Consider the following 21775-nt stretch of genomic DNA (forward strand, 5'->3'; position numbering starts at 1 on the left):
TAACTTTACTTGAAATTATTCCAAGATATGCTAACAAAGTGAGTGACTATATAAAATAACTAATAATCTATCCTTATGAATAAGTCCTAACTAATTTTTTTAAAGATTTTATTTATTTATTTTTAGGGAGGGAAGGGAAGAGAGGGAGAAAGAGAGAGAGAGAGAGAAACATCAATGTGTGGTCGCTGGGGGCCGTGGCCTGCAACCCAGGCATGTGCCCTGACTGGGAATCGAACCTGCGATGCTTCAGTTCGCACCCTGCGCTCAATCCACTGAGCTACGCCAGCCAGGGCAATTTTTATTCTTCTAACTTAAGAGTACAGCTTTATGGTAGAGTTCACCGAACAATAAATAACCACAATTGATGGCTATCCAGCAACTGACAATTCATGTCCATGATTTCATTAATCTTACAACAAAACTGTGAGATAGGTATTATTAACTTATGTCCCAAAAGGGGCTTGGGCTAGCGAGGGTCATTTGATTTCTGCCAGGAAAGCAAGTAGGCATTGAGGGTGCCGAGACTCCAGCCTGAGACTTCTAAGTCATCCCCCACACCCAAGCACTTCACAGCTCTGAGGGCACCACAACTGGAACGGGAAACCAGCCCCGCCGCCCCTTCACAGTTACACGGCAAATTTTATCTTTTGTCACCGTGACAAAAGATCTCCAAAGTAGAAATCAGGCAAGAGGAACAAAGAAAATTCAAAGAGAACACTAAATTCTTTTAGCTGAGACTTTCACGCTCCACTTCATTAAGTATGAGAATTAATAATAACGTGCACAATGGGGATGTGTAAAGAATTCTTCTATTCTAGGACAGGTGTCTCAAAGGAAGCAAAATGGTCAAAAGGAAGGCAGTTGAAATAAAAACAGATTCATTATTCCCAACCATAATCCAAAATTTCATCAGGAAACAAAATAATTCTAAAAGGTGAACCGAAGGTATTTCCTGGCCGCGGGAGTATCCATCGCCAGCACAGTGCCAGAGACGAGAGCACGAGTTACACACCTGGCAGCCCGTTATTCTTCGCATCCAGACTGGTATGGGTACGAGCAAGGGGCGGAGCAACAGAGTTGGAAAAACATACAGGATGATCAACAGGGGTGTCGGGCCACACATTAATACACAACCACTAACAAAAACTGGTGAGCAAAAGAAAGGTTTAAAGTAACTTTACATGTCGTGTTGGACCACATTCACAGCCATCCTGGGCCGCATGTGGTCCATAGGCCGCAGGTTGGACACCCCGGAAGAGAAGCAGCAGGTGTGAAGGAGAATTCCGAGAACCACTCAGTGCTGCATTCTCTACAAAGGTGTTTCGGTGCCACAGCTCAGAGAACGAAGCCATGGGGGTGGGATCTGGACAGGCAGAGAAGAGGGGGAGCGTGAATGGAGATGAGGGAACAGACAAGGCAGGGCATCAGAGGAGGGCAGAGTACACCTAATTGCAGGGGAAGTAAAGGAAGATTAACTGGACCAGAAAGTAGGTGGAATATCGGGGTAGCTGGAGAAAAGACAGACGCACAGCTAAGCCTAAAAGCAGGGCAAGAATTTGGACTTGAATAATTAACTGAAAAAAAAAAAAGGGCACTGTTCTGAAAAGAGAAAACAGCAGTAATGTTGAATTTTAATGAGGGTGCATATTATTTTATAACAGAGTATGTATAAAATGCATAACATAAAAGAGAGAACTAGCAGAAAGGCAGGCCAGTTAAAACATGAAAAACACCTGGCTGGCGTAGCTCAGTGGATTGAGCTCGGGCTGCGAACCAAAGCATCACAGGTTCAATTCCTAGTCAGGGCACATGCCTGGGTTGCAGGCCTTGGCCCCCAGCAACCACACAGTGATGTTTCTCTCTCTCTTTCTTTCTCCCTCCCTTCCCTCCCTAAAAATAAATAAATAAAATCTTTAAAAAAAACCATGAAAAACAATGCATGTTTAAGGCAATAGGGGTTCTGGAACCAGTGACAGAAAACAAAAGGTTGTTGCAGAGGTCACTTTGAAGGAAAAATTACAGGACTCTGTGGGAAACAAAATAAAAAGGTCAAAACAGAGAAGAATCAGAAATGATTTCCAAGTCCCTTGCTGAGGAAACCAATTGAACGATTAGAGATACACCAAAAGAAACAAGATAATAGCTGAGGACAGAAATAAGCCAACACTCTTGAGTGACCGATTTTTTCCACAAGTATTACATGCATTTAAGTAACACATCAAAAAGGTAATCTCCCCTATTCCAATATTCCACAAAGTTGTCAAGACGTTGGATGAATAGCATTTTTTTCCTAGTGCAAAAGATACAAAAATGAACGTCAGAAGTGTTTTCAGTGTCACTTCCAGAGAAAACCTGATGTGACACACAAAGACACCTGATGAGACTTTCCTATTGTTCACAGCGCTGGGAGAAAATTACCTTAAAAAAAGAAAGTGAAACTGAAAAATTACTGGTAAAATATCTGAATAAAAATTGAGATTTTATCATGTTCATCATAAAAGTTTCCACCTACTCCATTTAGTCATCAAAACTGTGATTTTAAATATAGGAATACCTACAGTGACATTTCTTGGTTATCCCACGGTCGTTAGGCAGGTGCCCTGTCAGCTGACAGAGGGGAAAGCAGGGCGCACGCTGACACACACCAGTTACAGAACAGCAGAGCGGCGTAAAATGGAAATGCAAAAACAAAATGTTGCTGGTCAACTTCTTCCTTACCTTTGCAGAATTATCTTTAAGATCTGTGATCAAGCCTTTCACAAAGTGGAGGTAGATAATGAGACAAAGCATTAAATGTGTTGAAAGAAAATACACACGTGGTTTGATTTTATAACTCTGATATTAAAATGTTCACGTGTGAAACTGGCCTGTAATTTTCCTTCTTCACACTCTCTTGGTCTATTTTTGGAATCAAGGTTATACTGTTAGCCTCATACAATAAATTGGAGAAAATCCAACTTTTTCTGTTCCTTGAGTTTGTAGATTACAATTACCTATGCCTTTCATGTTAGGCAGACTCATTCCTAAGACTGTATCAAGTGTCCTCCTAGCAGGAAGACTGACTTACTGACCAATTTCCTTAAGAGTTATAGGACTATTCAGGTTTTTCTTCTTTTTTTCAATCAATGTGGTAATTGACACATTCAAGATCCATGCGCCTAATAAAGCTTGAGGAACACCACCGCAGAACACCACTCCCACCATACCCCAAGTTACATGCTACTTTTGTCTAATGTTTTAGTTTGCTTTTTTAACCCCACAGTTTCAACATTACGACCATGGTTTTACATAGACAATACTGTTTAGATTTTCTTTGCTCACCAACCCTTTTTGCATCTCAGGAACTCTCCTAATGTCACTTTTTTTTCAAGTGAGGAGCTACTGGTGGAAAACATACCCGGTTTTCGTGTGTCTGTAAATGTAATAGCTGAAGAGTTTCTTTTTTAGAGTAAGGAAAATGTTCTAAAATTGATGGTGGGGATGGCTGCGAAACTCCGTGAATGTACCAAAACCACTGATCTGCACGCTGTACATGGGTGAACGATAAAGTACATGGATTTATTGCAATAAAGCTACTAAAATATAAAACATTCAGACAAAACAGTTTCCGTGACTTTAGTATAAATTGACCTCCAGAAGCTTTTGCCAAGATGGCACCGACACTATTTCTAAGGGAACTGAGTCCCCAGAGGACTGTGGACCTCTTTCCTCTTCAGGCAGATGCTGCCTTGGAAATAAGAAACAAAGAGAGAGATAACAGAATTATTAAAACACGATTTCTCAGTGACAGAGCGGGTGAGCAATTAAAAAAATAACATCCTTACAGATGATCTGAAGGAGAGAATGCACAGTAAAATCCCCAAGTTGACAACTGCGCCATACTCTTGCTGACAATAAACGCTTAGTTGATGAGACTAAACCACAGGGTCACTCACGGCGGCTGTAAAGGTCGGCCCTCCACACTGTGCTAAACTGCACCGGGAAGTTCTGAAGACCTTCTGGGGCAGGCCCCAGGCATCACAGCTCAATAACAAAAGGCCTAAAGACAAATTACAGCTGCAGACTGAAACGTGCAGATTCATGAGAATGGTAGGGCGGTGTCTGGGGTGGACTGGAGAAGCCCTAAAGAAAGGACACTTCTCTGGCTGCAAGGCTGGGCACTTTGGAAGGAAGGAACGGGCAGAACCCCTAGGTGGGCAGCAGCCGTCCACCCGCTCAGGGAGGTACACTGGCCCAGAGAGCATGAAGGTAAACTTCAGGGGGGACGAAAAAAGGTCCATCCTCTGCGATTCTCCCTCCCCTTCCAGGGAGAGAGAGCACCGGCCTGATGGGAAAAGAGAGGGAAAGTCCCGCCTTCCCCTCCACCGGGAGGGAGGACAGTGAAGTGCAAGTTCCCACGGCAGGGCGGCTGCAGCGCCACACACCGCAGGGGCAGAGCTGAGGACACTCGGCGTGCTCCTGACAAGCTACGTTATGGGGGGCCCGGCGTTAAATGAAAACGTGGGGTGCCTTGCCCATGAATTATTTCGAATTTCAGGACAGTGAGAGCAGAGCATTAAGCCAAACGTGGGGCTCTCCCAAATGCGGGGGTCTCAGACACCCACGAGACCCTGACTCTTAGGCAGCAAGAAAACAGCAGCAAAACTTCAGAAGACAAGAAAAGTATCAAGCAGAAAATCAAGATCGTCGAAAATCCCGCCACCCAGGGACAGCCACTGCTATTAACTGGCTGCGTAGCGCAGAGATTTTTTCTACATACATACACATGTACATACACACAGTAACATGTAGATACTGCTTCATAGAACTTTCTTATATTATGGAAATGGTATACTGTACATTCCTTCTGTAGCTTTTTTTTTTTTGGTAACATTATGTTATGGAGAGCTTTAAAAAATGTTAGTAAGTACAGATCATTTCGATCCCATTGTATGGATTACGGAGCACAGAGACCCACGTTCCATTCAACCACACTTGTATTGTTAGGTTTCTGAAGGGTTTTGAGTTTTCATTATTCAAAACAATGACCAGTAAAGGCGAGTGAGGTGAGAACTGAATGAGTCAATCAGTATAAAGGACTTAGCAGAGGACTTGGCAAGTAGCAAACTCTCTATAAATGTTAGTGTTTTTTAAAAAACATTGCCTCCTATGTGAACATTGAACTAATTTACATTCCCAACAGCAAGGTAAAGGAGATTGATTTTTCTAAATCCTTGCTAATTCTTTCAAACTCTGCCTTTTGTATTTCTACGAATCATTTGTTCATGTGTTTTGACAGCTCTCCTGCTGGATTCCTTATGATTTTTAAGCTTTAGCTGATTTCTGTACTTGGAATAACAATCCTTTCCCATCGGAATAACAAGTACTTTTCTTCCAAAAGGAATTAACTCAAGACTTACCTCCAGTTCCCAGGACCTTCAAGAGCTCAAAATTTTCAATCCCCACCTTCTCTGCATGTCCTGTTAAATTTGCTAAAAAACAAAGAGGAAAAAAAAAGCAATAATTAAGGGGATCAGCAATAGGAGGGGCTCCCACAGGGGGCTTCTAAGATAACAGCAATGTTTTCTGTTTCTGACTTGTGTGGTTAAGCCGTGTTAGGTTTGGGGGGGAAGGTTCCTTCACGTTAAATAAACTTAAAAACTGTTTCTTAAACAAAGTTAAACAGGTTTCTTTACTGCTAAATGTCACAGATCCTGTACCATGAAAATATACACGTGAATCTTCAAGACTGAGATACTACATTTGTCAAATGTATTGGACCACAAAACCATGTTTTATGGTGACGCCTATCAGGATTATGTGAGCCAGCAGCTGTCTGTAGATGTGGTCGAGGCAGGCTTGGTCCAAAGCCTCCTTCCACCACTTGAAAGCTGTGTGACCTTGAACAAATTACTCAGCTTTTTGTGTCTCAGGTCCCTCTGGTATCAGATGGGGATAACTAAAATACCTACCCCCAAAGCGTATTAACATCTGCAGTCTACTTTGAAATTCACAAAAAAGTAAGATGAATAATGTTTGCATATAGATAAGGATATGTGATAAAGCACAAGAAAACGTTAGAGAATCCAGATAGTATAAGGGTGTTCAACACACAATTCTTTCAAATCGTCTATATATTTGAAAATGTCTGTGGTAAAATGGCAGAAAAGAAAACAAAACCTCATAGAGTTGTGGTAAAGATTAAATAAGTTAAATTTAGACAGTGCTTGCTATGTGCCACTAAGTGTTGTTATAAATGTCTATAAATAAATTAACGCTTCGGGACTAGACTTTCAAGAAAATCAGACCCACCTAAGAACTTTTGGAATTAAAAGTTTCATGGAGGTAAATCATTTCAGTGTCTTTCCAAATTTCACTAACTGCAAACATTTTTTTTTAAGTTGTGGTGAAAACACAACATGAAATTGACCGTCTTAACCATCTCGAAGTGTACGATACAGTGGTGCTAACTGCGTGTCACTGTCTGCAATGGAGCTCCAGGACACGCTCACTCTGCAAAACACGCTCTATGTCCGCTGACCACCCAGCCCCTGGGAACCACCATCTACCTCCCGTTTCTACGAGTTTGACTACTGACGCGTAACGTAACAGTGGCAACGGCTCAGTGTGCGCGGCCTGCTTCAAGTTCCACCGACACCCATCCAGATCTAACGCAAATACCACGGACACAGATGCAGCAGCATCTGCAAGTGCACACACGTCCTCCTGCAAGATGCCGAGTAGATGCAGCAAAGAGCCACGCTCACAGAAACCACCACTTTTGAAAGAATGATTTGACTCTCTTCTAACTAAATTGTCATTTTATTATGCAAAATTTGTCAAGTTGAAGACATTATCGAAGAGTCATATGTTGAACACGTTAGAAACTGTTACTGCTGGTTCTCACAGTTAGGAGTCATCTCTTACTTCCTGTCCACACCCTGTATTAATGTCCCCCGTGTCTGCATTTGCAGCTGGCCTGGGAAGATAAGGAACCATCTTTTGATATGTAACCCGTTCAGCCCTTCTTCGCTAGCCACAGAACTGCTTTCAAAGGAAATTAGAGAGATCAGGTTAATTCCACTCTGTTCCACAAAGTACCACCTAGGGAACTCTGGTCATTCACAGAGATCTTTCAGATGATCTGTGAAGGGCTGTTTTATTCATCATCTACTACACCTCCACCACTCTGTTTCTGACATAAAGCAGTAACACTTTGCCTGCAAGGGTAACTCAAGGCTTCCTCGAACTCCTAGCCTCCGGGAAAAAGAACGGACAAGGCTTGGAGCTGTCTGTGTTTGGGGGAAGGAGGTGGGGGGTAAGGTCTCCAGGGGGTGAGACGTTAGCTCTGTTTTCTTCAAGGTATGTTCTCTTTGGATTCTCCTCGCTGTGGCTTGGTGCTGAGAGCTGATTTACTCTGTGGGTTGCCTTTCTGTCAAGACTGTCCCCAGCTGGCTGGTGAGGTAAGGCAGAGCTGGGGAGAGGGTCTTCCCTTCCTGCCGCCGCAAGCCCCAGGGCCTAAGAAAGAAAACCCGATGCTGGGCTTGCAAAGAGCAACCCTGGGCTTATAAAAACACATTCTTTTTTTTGCCTCGATCTATTTCTAGATTTGATTGTTCCCGGCCTTCTCTTGTTAAGAATGGTGAGACTCCAGTGAACAGGCTGAGAGAGGATCTGCCTGGGGCGAAGTGACCAGTAAATCTTAAGCAGGGCCACATGGTCCAGCTCAGCTCACTGAAGGCAAGGTTTCGGTTTGGGGTAAGGTGCCAGAGATGGTCATGGCACATCAAGCTTGTCGTGATGTCCTCCTTTACTTCGTTCTGCCCTCTGTCTTCATCTCCCTGGGGGACCTAGCAGCTGGAACTGCGATAGGGCAGGGCAGAGACCATGACCCTGACAACGGTCCTCAGAGCTCCTAGCTGGGATCGTTAGACCATTCCTCCAGTTCATGCATTTCTGCTCTGAAGGTACGGAAAACAACCTTTTTAGTTAAAAAAAAAATCATTATAATTTCACTGGCGTTGAAACAAAAACACTATTATTCACCATTAACCCTAGTTTTATTTTAGTTTTTTATTACTTTGCTTTTGAAGTGATGAGCAAAAACAAACAGTTCATGGGTCAATATTTTGCTCAAAGTGAAAATTAACTGAAGATATTTGAGTACCAGAAATCCACTACTGTCATTTTTAAGTTTTACTGAGGTATCATTTACACACAATAAAATTCACTCAAATGAACAGTTTGATAATTTGGGGTGATTAGGTACAGCTGTGAAGTGTCCGTGACAACCATGATATAAAACAGTCCGTGGTCCTGAAACTCCAGGACATCCTTTTGAACCCAGTCACTTCCCAGGCCACGGGCTCAGGCAACCAATGATCTAATTCCACTCATCAAAGTTTTACCTTCTCTCAAATTTTCATATATGTTTTTGAGTTTCATCCACATTTTTGTGTGTTACTACTTCATTTCTTTCTACTACAGAGTAGCGTTCCATAGCACTGATATGCCACTGCCTACTTTTCCATTCACTAATTGATGGACTATATTGGTCAGATTCACAATGTGTGCAGTTTTGGGTTATAATAAGGTAGTTTTGTGGGCATGCTTTCACTTCTCCTGGGTAAATACCTAAGAATGAGATTGCTGCATATACATACAGCCATATCTACCTTTATAAGATACTAGTGTACTACTCTGTTAAAGTGGCTGCGCTATTTTGCATTCCCACCAATCATATACAAGAGGTCCATTTGCTCCACATCCTCTTAAAGACATAGTACTATTACCCTTTTTAATAGTAACCATTCTAGTAGGTATGAAGTATCTAATTGCTTGCAGACTATATTTTAGAGCACTTTTAGGTCACAACAAAATTGAGCAAAAGGTACATACATGTCCCATATGCCCTCTGCCCCCACTCATGAACAGCCCCCGCATTATCAACACCCCCACTGTGGCGGGACATTTGTTGCAACTGATGAACCTGCTGCACTGGCACATCGTCATTACCCAAAGTCCGCAGGTCACAGTGGGGTTCACTCTTGGTGCTGGACATTCTGTGGGTGTGGACAAATGTATCTACCATTGTATTGGAGCATCTAGCATTATACAGAGTAGGCAGCTCTATTGTATTTTGGCATGGAGGAAATATTTGTTAATTATAAAGATTTTTTCACTGTGTTAAAGACAAAACACATAAAAGGAAATGTTTAATGATACTATATCGAATCCTAAGCGATGACAAATATACATTCAAGCATGTGAGTCTAGGTGTCCAAATGGTTCTCATTTCTACGCTATTATTTGTCATTGTAATTAGAAAATTTTAAGCAAGAAGGTCTAAAAATAAATTATATTTCTCTTAATTAAACTATTAACCTAAGATCAAAAGCTCAAACTTCCCAGCAACAATACTAATATTTATTAGAATGAGACTTAAAATATTTACATATTTTACTTCGCACTCGAGGTGAAACAAGCACTAGCCCAATACAGAAATCTCCTTTATGTCCGAGTCATCACATGCCCCAGTAAAGTCCAAAACAATACTCTGATCGTATGGCACGGACCTGCCTGCATGGCTGGGGCAGGCTGCACCAGAAGTAGGCCCGTACCACCTTGAGAGAGACCTGTCCTCCGTCTTCCTTCTTACATAAAAGTGAATGGGGTTTTACTGTGGTTGTCGGAGCTCCTTTTCCTGGGCCAGGTACGCCTCTGTCCGTCTCCCTGTCTAGTCCTCCCCAAAGGTAAGAGAAACCCCAGTATTCAGAGTCCAAAATTCTGACTGGGAATCGTTAGTAATAGGTGGATCCACACCGGGTTTGTTTTTTTGCCTCAAGCTTCTGTCCTGGGCTGACCACATACTCCACCCCCCCCCAGGGCCGAATGGCTAATTCTCTTGCACTGCTTCACCATATAGAGCAGTTAACTGGGCAAATGCAGAGGTTGTTTGGGAACCTGATGTTCACTCACTCGTCTGCTCTCCTCTCCACCCTTCTAACGCACGCACCTCAGCATGGGGGCCCCGAGATTATGATCAGATGGGGTTGGGAGGGGAGGAGAAGTCCTCACTTAGAGCTTGGGCCGAAACTGCATGCACCGGTGCTCTTCCACGGAAGAGAAGTTCTCCATGAGTGCTCGCTTGTGCTGGAAGCTGGCACAGCTTTTGCCAACGTGACACTGAGTCCCGCTGGCCCCCTGTTCTGTGCAGTTTCCTCATGACTCCTGAGGGATGAGAGCAGATCGGCTGGGCCGAGAGTTTGGGCATTTCTGGATTTCTGACCGTAACAGCTTAATGGCGCCCAAACCGCACCCTCAGCCCCTAGGTCCTAACAAAAAGGATTAACTCCTTCCCATGGAAACAATGCCTAATGAAAACTCTTCGCAAATATATAAAATAACAAAGTATAGACAAACTTAAAAAACTGAGGCTAGAGGTATTTAATTAGTGCACAACAGTATGGCCTTACCAGTTGTTCATATCTGACATCTATTTTGAAGCCCACATCATATGAGTTTTAAATATTCGTAAACTTGGACTAAAGCAAGTATTTTTAAACTTTTCAAGGTCTACTTGAGGCCTCTCTCTTATTGTTAGTCAGCTTGTACTGTCTCCTCTCATGAAAAGCTTTTACAATTTTTTTACATTAATGCATTACCAAGGTTATTCATTTGGAAAAGGTAGGCATGAACTGTTTTAATGCTTTCACAGGCAATTTTAACCGATTTTTTTCTTATTAAAATATTAGGAACTATCCCCATTGAAAATCAAAATCCTTCACTTCTTGATCTGTGTTATCCTATAATACATACTTTCTGGTTAGGAAATCACTGTACAAGAAGTCAATGGATTTTTTTTTAAGTTTGTCAAAAACAAATTTCAGCTCTGGCTGGTGTGGTTCAGTGGATTGAGCTTTGGCCTGTGAACCAAGGAGTCACCAGTTTGATTCCCAGTCAGGGCACATGCCTGTACTGTGGGCCATGTTGGGGGCATGCAAGAGGCAACCAGTCCATGTTTCTCTCCCACACTGATGTTTCTCTTCCTCTCTTCTCTCTAAAAATAAATAAATAAAATCTTAAACCCTCCCCCAAAACAAATTTCAATATTTAAATGATTTCCTACCATAGTATGAATTATTAAACAGTAAAGAAAAAAATCTTGTACTATCAATGAATAGAAAATATTTGGTTCCTTACACTATAACTAGATTCCTTCAGCTCTTTGCATAACATTAATATGGTTATCTGCAGTGTGGGAAAATATGACTGCTGTAATTTCTTTAAATAATAAATTTAGACTAATAGGATAATTGTCTATTTAGATAGCTTTGTTATTTGTATTATTATTATTATTATTATTAACTAATCCAGATTCATGGTTTTTAAAAAACAGACAATATAAATAGGCCTAAGGTAGACCTAGAAAATCTACCACTCAAAGATAATTATTCTTAGCCTTTGGCATATTCTTCCAGAATCTTAGCCATAAACCTATGATTGAAAAACGGCTCTTCATTCAACTTTCTAGGCAACTCTATTACCATACACAATTAATTCATAATGCATATTATCTATGATCATTTCTTTAAGTTGTGAGAGATTTAACTTGGAACTTCCCAGTCTTACGGAGGAAAACAATCCGTACAAATACATGATTAGAACCAATGGTTCACTTGTGTTAAAACTAAGAAAAGGAAAAACAAAAAACAAAAAACTAAGAAAAGGCTTAATTTAAAAGCACTTTTATAATTAAAGTAAAAATAAAGAAAATAATGCTTTTGAGGCCATTTCAAGTAAGTTTTTTTTAAAATATATGACTAAGGCACTCACATACCAGATTTTATTCAATAAATTAATCACTTATTAAATTTGCAATAAGCTGTGAGAAATGCAATTTAACAGAAAGGATTATGGAGTCTGCAGACATGGAAGGGAATATCATTAACATGCAGAACCAGTTAGGAACACTCCTTGAGCATGCAGGCCCTCATTCACTCATTTCACACCTGAACAGGTGCTCGGCCTTCAGCTAGGAAGTACAGGATTTGCAATGGCAAAGATGAGACAGCAGTTAGGGAATTCTGAGCTAGCTAGAGTGAAAGCATAAGTAGGAACAAGTATTTTCCTAGTAAAGAATAACAAGAGGACTGTTCTAATTAGCTGCTACTGGTTTATGTGGGGAAAACAGTAAAAATATAACATCAAATAAGTACATGAAACTCGCTGATTCAACACCTGGAATGCCAGGTTAATTAGCTGTAGTTGAACCCCTAGGCAATACCGGTTCTGGACCAGAGGAAAGGAAGGTTTCAGAAAACCGACTCCGGCAGCGACGGGCCGTGTGGACAGCGGCAGGAGGACTAACGCTGGGAGACGGAGGGGGGCCGCAGTGAACTAGACTTGCACTCAGAGGGTCTGGGGTGAGCAGAAACAACAACTCACAGGCTTTGTTGAAAGGGGAAGTGGAAAGGGGGGCCTGAAAGGGGAAGTTGTGGGGTTTCGACACGGACTTCGAAGTGATGGCAGGACACCCTAAAAGGGCTGCCATGCAAGCCGACCTAGAGAGACAAGGAACCGGAGTTCTGCAGAGAAGAGACAGAATGCTGATGGGGTTCGGATCGTGCTAACCCCCAAATTCAGCACCTTGGTATGCCGAGCATTTTAAGTGGAAGGAACCTGAGAAGCAGCGAGTGCAGGAAGGACTCTGACCTTCCCGTGAAGCAGGCCGCAAACCCTTCCTGTGAGAGGCGCCCTCCTCCACCCAGAGGAAAAGAGCACCCTTATCTCCCACCGCAAGGGCTTGGAGAGGAGTCTGACCAAACAGTCGTCCCGGTTTACTACCCTCACCTCACGCCCTTTGCCCTATCTCGCCCCTTTTCCACAATTTTCCACTCTTCAGCAAAGCGAACATGAAAATGCTCAGGTTTAACGGTTTCTTCGGCTCATTTCCTTATGAAGGCTCCAGTGCCCCATAAAACTTATATTAAATAAATTTGTATGCTTTCCTCGTTAATGTCTTTTGTTACGGGAGTCCCGATTGAGAACTTAGAAAGGTAGAGAAAAAAAAGATACTTCTCCTCTCCTAAAATGCACAAGGTTATTAAGAGAGGGGCAATGGCGTAAACTTGCAGTAGAAAGCCCTTAAGGAGACCACCCCCCAAAACGGTGAGTGTCGATGTGTCGATAATGATCAGGACTCGGGATCAAGAAGAAAAAGAGCCAGAGAGCTGGTTAGAAGATGAACAGTATATGCAATCCAGAAAAGACAGAATGCCTGATAAAATAATGATTATCGATGAGGTCAAACTGTGGTACAATGATATATATATATATTTGGTCTTTGTCCCCAGTCCTCATATACGGCTCCTGAGAGCTCAGGACTCTCCAGGGTCCCTAACTGTGCCTTCTGTGTGCTACTGAGATGACTGGCGGCTGGGAGTCCAGGCCCCGGAGAGATTGAGGATTTGGGGCGGGCGGGCGCAGGAAGGAGTGGCGCTGGTTGCCAGAAAAAAACCCAGGACTTTCAGCCTGGTCCTCTACCCTTCCCCCTGCAGGGAGGGGAGGTGGGGGGAGCGGAGATGAAGTCAATCAGCAATGGTCAATGATTTCAGCAATTATGCCTACGTAATAATCCCTCCACAGAACCCCTAAACAATGGTTCAAGAGCTTCAGGTTGGTATGCACACAGATGATGGTGGTACCCCCACAGCCAGTGGCACCCCTGACTCGGGGAGGAAGTCCCCGTTCTCCAACCCACCCTCTGTTCTCCAACCAGTCCCTTTGCCCTGTGAAGCTCCCCCAATAGGCTGTTCCCAAGTGGTAGCTGCATCCTCAAGTCTAGGCAGAGAGGCCAGGGTATAAGGACGGGGGTGGAAGAGCAAAACAACCAACTTCAAACAATGAATACAGATGATTCTGTTCAAGGAATGGAGCTATAAAAGAGGGAAAATGGGAGAGAAGTCATGGGGAGTGCTTTCTGCCTTAGAAGGCAGATGAGAGAAAAGACCAACGAAGAAAGGAAAAACGGGAAAGGCTGGAACAAGGGGAGATGGGGGCGGGGGCGGCGTCAGCCGATCCTTCTTGCGGTGATAAGTAACGGGATCCAGGGCAGAGACGGTTAGAGGGAAGGACTACAGGACAGAGGGAAGAATAAAGATATATTAAGGGGGAAGGATGGAAAAAAGATTATAGCCTTTCCAGTGGACACAAATGGTCTCTGAAGGGAATACCAAAGAGGCCGTGCATTGAAACGAGAGGAAAATGCCTCAGAGATCAGCTTGGCTAAAACAGACGACAGAATGTGAAACGGGGTCCACGGCAGTCTCCAAAATAAAAACCCCTGTAAGTGGCATGGAAGGGTTTAAACTCTCTTAACCAACGGAACTAAAATATTTAAAGAATGGGTAAGAAAGACAGACTGAACAAAATGAAAACTAAAAGCCAAAATGCCGAATTGGGCAATGTGTTTCTAGCACTTTCCGGGGCACAACCTAATCAGTAGCTTCAAATACCAGGTCCCCTAGGAAGGAACAGCCCATCAGGAGAAGGTGTACAGCGCTCCTGAGACTGTACATCTTATCTGCTAGAAAACACAGCCAACTTCCTTTTTCCTAATCCCGTGCTCACCCAGCAACGCAATTTTTAACTTGATACTCTCACCCAAAAGGAAAATGCACTAATTAAGCAAACAGAAAAGCTTCCTGCACGTCTCTGTATTCCCACTGTTTGTTGGCAAAGGGTGGCTCGGGTTTATACATGTCTTTTGTGACTGTAACTGCAGCTATATGCATGAAGTCAGGGCACAGAAAGCAAAGCAACGAGGTAACGATCCGACATCCAATCCTATTCGCTGCTCTCAAGGGACATTACCAGCGTTATATACACAGGACACTGCAGGAGTACACCGTTACCTCCTCAGCTGTTTTCTGACTTCTTTTCACTTCGGAAGGAGGACAATTATAAAAAGTGATGTGAGATTCAGCTGTGAATGCCACAGGAAGAAGAGGAGCATAAAGCTGCTGCAGCTGAGATTCCCATAATTAAGCCCCAGTTTGATAAATCTAGGACCCACACAACACCAGCAGCTTCTGAAACTTAAATATTGTCTGCACAAAACCTTGTCCAACGTTCAAGTACTTTTTTTTCCCCCTTTGAGACAGTAGCTCATCCATTTAAAAGCGGGTGGGGCATGACGAAGCCTAGCAAGTTCATCAGAAAGTTCCTGTTTTGGGTAAAGAAAGGAGTTTCAGTATTGGCCCAAATTCCCTCTTCTCAGTAACAAGTTTCGCCTTCCCTTCCTAGCATCTTCAGTATTTAAGAAATCAACATTCACTTCTGATTTCCAAGTACTGCTGTGAGGAAGGTCACCTCAGGATACTGGAGACATGTTTCAATTTCAGAACTTTTATTATGACCTGTAACAGAAAAGTCACAGGGGTGGGGACAGCTATAACCCCACCACACTAACACTAGCCACCCTCGTTTTGAGCGTTCATGTCCAATTCATGTCCAATCTTCTTGTGCACGTATCCTAGTTAGCAGCTGGGGCTTGCCAGGTCCTGAAAGCCCACAGAGCTAAAGCCCTCCCACCCCCCTATTCAAAATAGGTCATTCTCAACCTCTCTCCAGCTTCCGCCCTTTGGGGCCAGGCCATTAGCTCACCTAGCTCCTGGCCTCGCACCATTTTTCTGACTTGTCTCCTTTCTCCCTCCCCTTTCCTCTTAGGAACAAAACCAACAAATCTTTCCTCTCGTTTCCTGTCAAGCCGCTTCCTTGTCTGACCTCTCAGCCGCCGCTGCTGCTGCCGCCGCTGCTGCTACCATCCACACTCCCACGGCTCCGTGAACCTGCGGTTAGGGCAATGCCCCCAGGGCAGCTCCCGCCATTCTAGGGACCCTGGTGCCCACTGCTCTGAAGATCCATTTTTCTTCTCCTTACCGATTTCACGGGTTTTATGGAATCATCATACCCAACATGTCACCACACAGTCTAGTTGCTGAACGAGCATTCTGAATGCTGACGTGTATCTGATACTGTGCACAGCACTGGCGAGACTGAAGCAGACACACTGGCCGCTGCGTGCCCCCAGGCAGCATGGGGTCCGGAGGAGGCACTCACAGGCGAGCGGAAAGCCCCAGGGTACAAGCACTCTCGGAGAGCTGTGAGGCACCGAGACCAGGAGAGTGCAGGAGACCACCTCACCACACCTGTAGGTTTGGGGGAGTTAGGCGCCGATGGACAGTGGGGCAGAAAAAGACCCCGCACGTCCGAAGGAAACACATAGGGAAAAGCACCAAGACGAGGACAGCTCACACCTTATCTGGGAATCTGCAATGAGCGCAGGCAGGCACTGCAGGCAAAGGCAGGGGAAAGAAGGCACAGCAGGACACGGGCAGGGACCCAGTCATGGAAGACGACTGTGTGACACTGGAAAAAGTATCTGTCTTATTCTAAAGGAAATGGAGAGCCAGGGAAAGATTTTAGGCAGATGATTAAGATAAGTGATTCTGGACCTGAAAAAGACCACCGGCAGCAGTGTGGAAATGAATTACTGGAGAAAGGAATCCACACGGGAGACAGCAAAGCCAATGCACAGGCTGATGCCATACTGGAGGCCAGAGACAATAAAGGCAAGACTAAGGTGCTGCAATCAGGGAGAGGAAAAAGGAGGCTCCCCAATGTGTTTGTTACTAATAACACTAAGAGCCAAGTGAAAACATTGGAAATTACTAAAATTATTATATTCTAAATAGCTATCGCTCAATCTTTGAAGTGTAAAATGATACTCCTTAAGTGATCATGATATCAGAAAGTACTTGGAGTAAAAAACAAGATCAATTTTCAAAAGTTCTGCATGAACTGTATTCATTTGTCAAAACTCACAACTGTACACCAACAAGAATGAATTTTACTATATGTAAATTATACCTCTATAGAAAATAATTAGGAATAGACAGTAAGAATCATGAAAACATTTTCAAAACATGAATATTATAAAGAAATGCTCAGATTCGACAAGGATTTTCTGAATGTTTATTTGGTTATTGTTTTGCATACAAATCTATTTACTTATCAAAGTTAATACTTTTCAGAAAAGTCGCATACTTCTAAATAGTACTGTAAAGCTTCTAACACATTTCTTTTTTTTCCAAAATGCACGCATTTCTCATACATCCTACAGGACGTTATCTAAGTAAATTGTTCTTCAATTTTATAAAACAGATTATTTATTTATTTATTTATTTATTTATTAATGCATTGTTCTGAAATGTTACAAGTTCTTCTGTCCTTGCTGTAATGGCATATGGTTTAATAGCATATTACTAATGTGTAGCTGTATGTGCACATGTATAGATTTGGTGAACATAAACTTTATGAATTAAAAATAAGTATGTGACCTGGCTGGCATAGCTCAGTGGATTGAGCTCGGGGTGCGAACCAAAGTGTCACAGGTTCGATTCCCAGTCAGGGCACATGCCTGGGTTGCAGGCCATAACCCCCAGCAACTGCACATCGATGTTTCTCACTCTCTCTCTATCTCCCTCCCTTCCCTCTCTAAAAAGAAAATAAAATAAAATCTTAAAAACAAAATAAGTATGTGAAATGTCTGCGGGGTTTCCAAATAAAAATGGCCAAAGGACAGTAAAGAATTTTACTGCAGCTTAATTACAGGAAAATTCGCAATTATTATAAAGCAGAGCTTTAAAAGAACAAGTCAACTAGAATACTTCATTTCCAAGTCATGCCATATGACTGAAGTTAATACACACAAAAATGTGAAGAAACAGGTACTTTAAGGAACAATATAGCACATTGAAAGGATTGCATAAAAGTTTTTACATGATGTTTTCAAGAGCAAGTTCCCTCCGGGCTGGTTTATAATCATCTGACAGTTTAAAGACAACCGCACTCGAACCTAAACCTGCACTGAGAACAGGGCCGCACCGTCCACGCTCGCACGGGCCCACCTTGTTCTTGGGTGAAGACGCGCCTCCGTTCACAACAGAAGTCACGCTCCAGTATTTTGGCAAGCAAACAATTAGGTAGCATAAGGGATAAAAACTTAGCCCATTACAAGGCAATATTATTTTGGTGTTTGTTGATATATTTTAAATTATATCTTCCATGCAAGCAGTAAAATAGTTTCTCACAGTCCAAAGGAACACTCCCAAGGATCAGATTTCAATTTGATGGAAGAAAATACAGCATTTTGTTCCTCCTAAGTCATAGCCTCGTTTTTCCACTGCAATTATACTGTCACCTCCACACTTAATTCTATTGTGAGAAAGTACTTCATCAACACCCTTTCTTTTTTGTATTTTCCAGACTACATGCCGCTAATAGTGACAACTGGGTTTCTATTAGCACTTAAATGGAGCAGCTTTGAATCAAATATCAGTTTCAATAATTTGTGCTTACAACTATAAATTTTCATAAGACTGCTGCCAACTTGTTTTTAATAATAATCCTATTTTTTAAAAAAAATGTTACCGGTGATTTTAACTCATAGTGAACTGTCTCACGTCATTCCATGGACACGGGGGACCAAAGAAACTAAATTCATACAGTCTTGTCCCGCCCTCTCTCTCCCATCTCAGCTCTAACCGTGCTTCCTCCACCACCACCACGCTCTGACGCCAAGTCTGGGAGTTGGAAGGGAAAGGTCAAGGAATGCTCTGGAGGGAACTGCAGGCACTGGAGCTCTACGGCCGGGGGCCGGGCGCTGCTCCCCTGCCGCTGCTCCCCTGCCGCCCCCCGCTTGGCTTGTTTCAAACATGAATTGTGCAACCCATTCCCCGAAACCAAGTTAAGCAATCAATGCTCCCAATTCTATGACAAGGGTACCAGCACAATTATGTTGCCACAGAAAAAGTTACAGACCTTTTGTGCTCCTAAACACAATTACAGTGCTCCCTGGCCATTTACTCCTTTGTTTGTTTGTTTGTTTTATTTTACAATGATTTCAAAATCCAAAGTTGCAAAAATAACAGACACCTCCCATATGCATAGTCAGTTCTTAACATTCTGCCACATTTGTTTGTTCTTATTCATACAGTCATACATACACACATACACACACACATTACTTATTTTTTCTGATCTACTTCAGTGTAATTTGCACACCTCATGCATCTTTACCCCTTAATATTTCAGTGTGTACGTCCTAAAAATTCTCTTAAGTACCCTCAGTACAGGAGCAAATTCAAAAAATGTAACACTGGTAAAATACTTTAATCCATGGTCCCTATTCTGCTTTGCCGACTGTCTGATGCTCTTTGTGATGTTGAATTTTATGTGTCAACTTGGCTGGATCGCAGGGCGCCCAGATGTTTGGCCAAACACTATTCTGGGTGCTTCTGTGAGGGCGTTTTTGGACAGCACTAGTATTTAAGGTGGTGGATTGTAACGCAGACTGTCCGCCATCATGGAACGGATGTGGGGCAGAGTAGACCCCGAGGGCATGAGTCAATCACGTGAACAAGTGGCCCAAATGCCATTAGTCCCCACTCCTGCTCTCACGGCCTGCACGCACCCGGCTTGCACCTAGAGCCTCACGAGGGATTCTCTAAGACCGAAGGACAGAAAAGACGAGACTCAGGCCTGGTTCACAGATGATTCTACATAGCAGGAAAGCACCACCCAAAAGTAGGCAGTCAAGAGCCTGCTGCTTCTTGCTGGGCGATCCCTACAGGGCAGTGGCGGGGGGATCATGTGACCAGTTTCAGAAAAGAAGACTGCAGGTGTCATGAATATTTCCTCCTTATTTTATTTTGTTATAAATAAGTTTGTGCGTGTATGTGTATATGACGAGTATATGTGTTCTCTTCCTTTTCTTTCCCCATATCATGGAACGTATGATGTATTGACTTTATACCACAGTATTTAAGTTACAGAATAACAAGGAGAAGAGTAAATATCACTCGAGGACTTTTAAATCTTATTGGCAAAGGGATGAGCACATGCGTGGGACAACTTTAGACGGGTGAACTAGCAACGACTCCTGCGGACAGGCAGGTGGGGCCAAGTCACTGAGGACTCTCAAGGCCAAGCTGGCCAAGGCCTGGGAGTTCATCCTCACAGGCGGGAAGGTAGTATAATCAAGAAAGAGGAGAACGTCTGGGCTTCAGATGAACTCAGGTTAGAGCTCAAGCTCTACCACTTACCAACGCTGTGCAGAACAATTATTTTTACCACGCTACACCCCTTGTAACCTGTGACTGACTGGGTAGATGGATGGGTGGGTGGAACGGATCGTGCATCGATGGATGGATGGATGCATGCGTGCACAGGTGGACGGGTAGTCTGGTAAACATGTGGACAGATAGTGCCTCTCTCTCTCCCTCTCTCTCTCTCTCATACACACACACTTTCTAACAGTACTTGCCTGAGCCTGCATTCATCCCAAAAGCAGAGCATCAAAGTGATCTGTACATTGACAGGAGTCAAGGACCAAGGAGAGTGAAACCGGCAAGGAGCAGGAGCCGGTAAAGGGCACCTCATTCAGATGCTCACTGCTGTGGGCACCTGGAGCTCAATCTTGCCAAGACTCCCTAAGGAATGACTAGAAAACTCTTAGAATCGCCTGTGCAAAGACAAGAAGCAGCATTTCCCCCTTGGCTCCCGGCCCCTAGGTTGAGCACGAGCTTCCGGGCGCCTAGGCTGCACTCGCCTCTGTGCCCTCTTACCCGTATTTCCCGCTGAGCGGGCCTTGCAGAAGCCCCGGAGCAGGAAGGGAATGATGCGCAGTGAACACACTTGAGACAAGACCCTGTCGGGGCAAAGTGAGCCGAAGCCTGCGTGGATGTTTGAAGAGAATTGAAGGTGGTACTTTAGAGGCAAGAGACAGAATAAAGCTCAAACTCCCTTCCGCCTCTGTCATTGGATATACGTGTATCAGATCATTCCTCTCTACACCTTAAACTTACACAATGGTATATGTTAGTTACACCTCAACAAAGATAGAGAAGAAATACATTGCTTGTTCGGTCTTCGGGGAGGAGCTAGCACAGCCATCACATAATGGTGACAGAAGGAGCTTATCTACACTCCAGGGAATCACTATGCTTCTCATTGCTTCCACGCCTGGTAACACTGAAGAGGCATCCAGAGCAACCACAGTCCAACAAGAGCGAGGTAACTGAAGACTCAGGTCCCTCAGAGACGGTCTTAATCATACAAGTCAAGCAACACCCAGGCTGGCCGGCCCTCTTTCTGGGCCCAGCACTGCCACCGAGCTCTGCGGGTCAGGGCACGCTGAGTGCCCTCTGGTCCATCATGGCAATACCACCCACCTTGCTCCTGCCGGGTAGTACCACCACCTTGGCCTCCGTTACGCCAGAATCCTACCGTGTCTATGAACCTAGGGAACCCGGTTCCACGGACGTACCGCCTATCAAGCCCATCCTGCTTCCCTTCACCGGTGCGTTCAGCATCACCCTGGGGAATGAAGTGTGTTCTCTGAACCCTCCTAAGCGACATGGTCAGAGAGTGTTCTCCCGTCTCGTATAATAAATCCATTCTCACAGTCTCTCTTCTCTCAAATGTTTTACCTCAACACTCTGCCAAAGCAATTCTTACACATCTACCTAATCTACTGTAAGTTGTATTCATGTCCAAGCTTCAAGAAACCATCTCGGCCGTATATCAAGACCAGGCTACCAGCATGTTAACGCCTGAGACGTGAAGAGTGCTCCCACGTTGGGAACTTCTGCCCTACACAGCCTTGTTGTTATTCTGCCACTCCTGGTCCCATGCCTTCAAGTCCACTCGCCCGCATGTTCCTCCTATCCCT

At 43.7% G+C, this 21775-nt stretch overlaps 1 protein-coding gene across 2 annotated transcripts in view; it reads right to left on the reverse strand.

The window, feature by feature from the left end:
- RPS6KA5 (ribosomal protein S6 kinase A5) overlaps window positions 1–21775 on the reverse strand; it is a 125944-nt gene that overhangs the window by 87291 nt on the left and 16878 nt on the right. For both annotated transcript variants that reach the window (XM_028507812.2, XM_036013192.1), the window contains exon 2: window positions 5400–5471. In XM_028507812.2, the coding sequence (XP_028363613.1) occupies window positions 5400–5471 (72 nt within the window). The remainder of the gene's footprint in view (window positions 1–5399; window positions 5472–21775) is intronic.

Source organism: Phyllostomus discolor, chromosome 1 (assembly GCF_004126475.2).
Source record: "Phyllostomus discolor isolate MPI-MPIP mPhyDis1 chromosome 1, mPhyDis1.pri.v3, whole genome shotgun sequence".
Classification (NCBI taxonomy): domain Eukaryota; kingdom Metazoa; phylum Chordata; class Mammalia; order Chiroptera; family Phyllostomidae; genus Phyllostomus; species Phyllostomus discolor.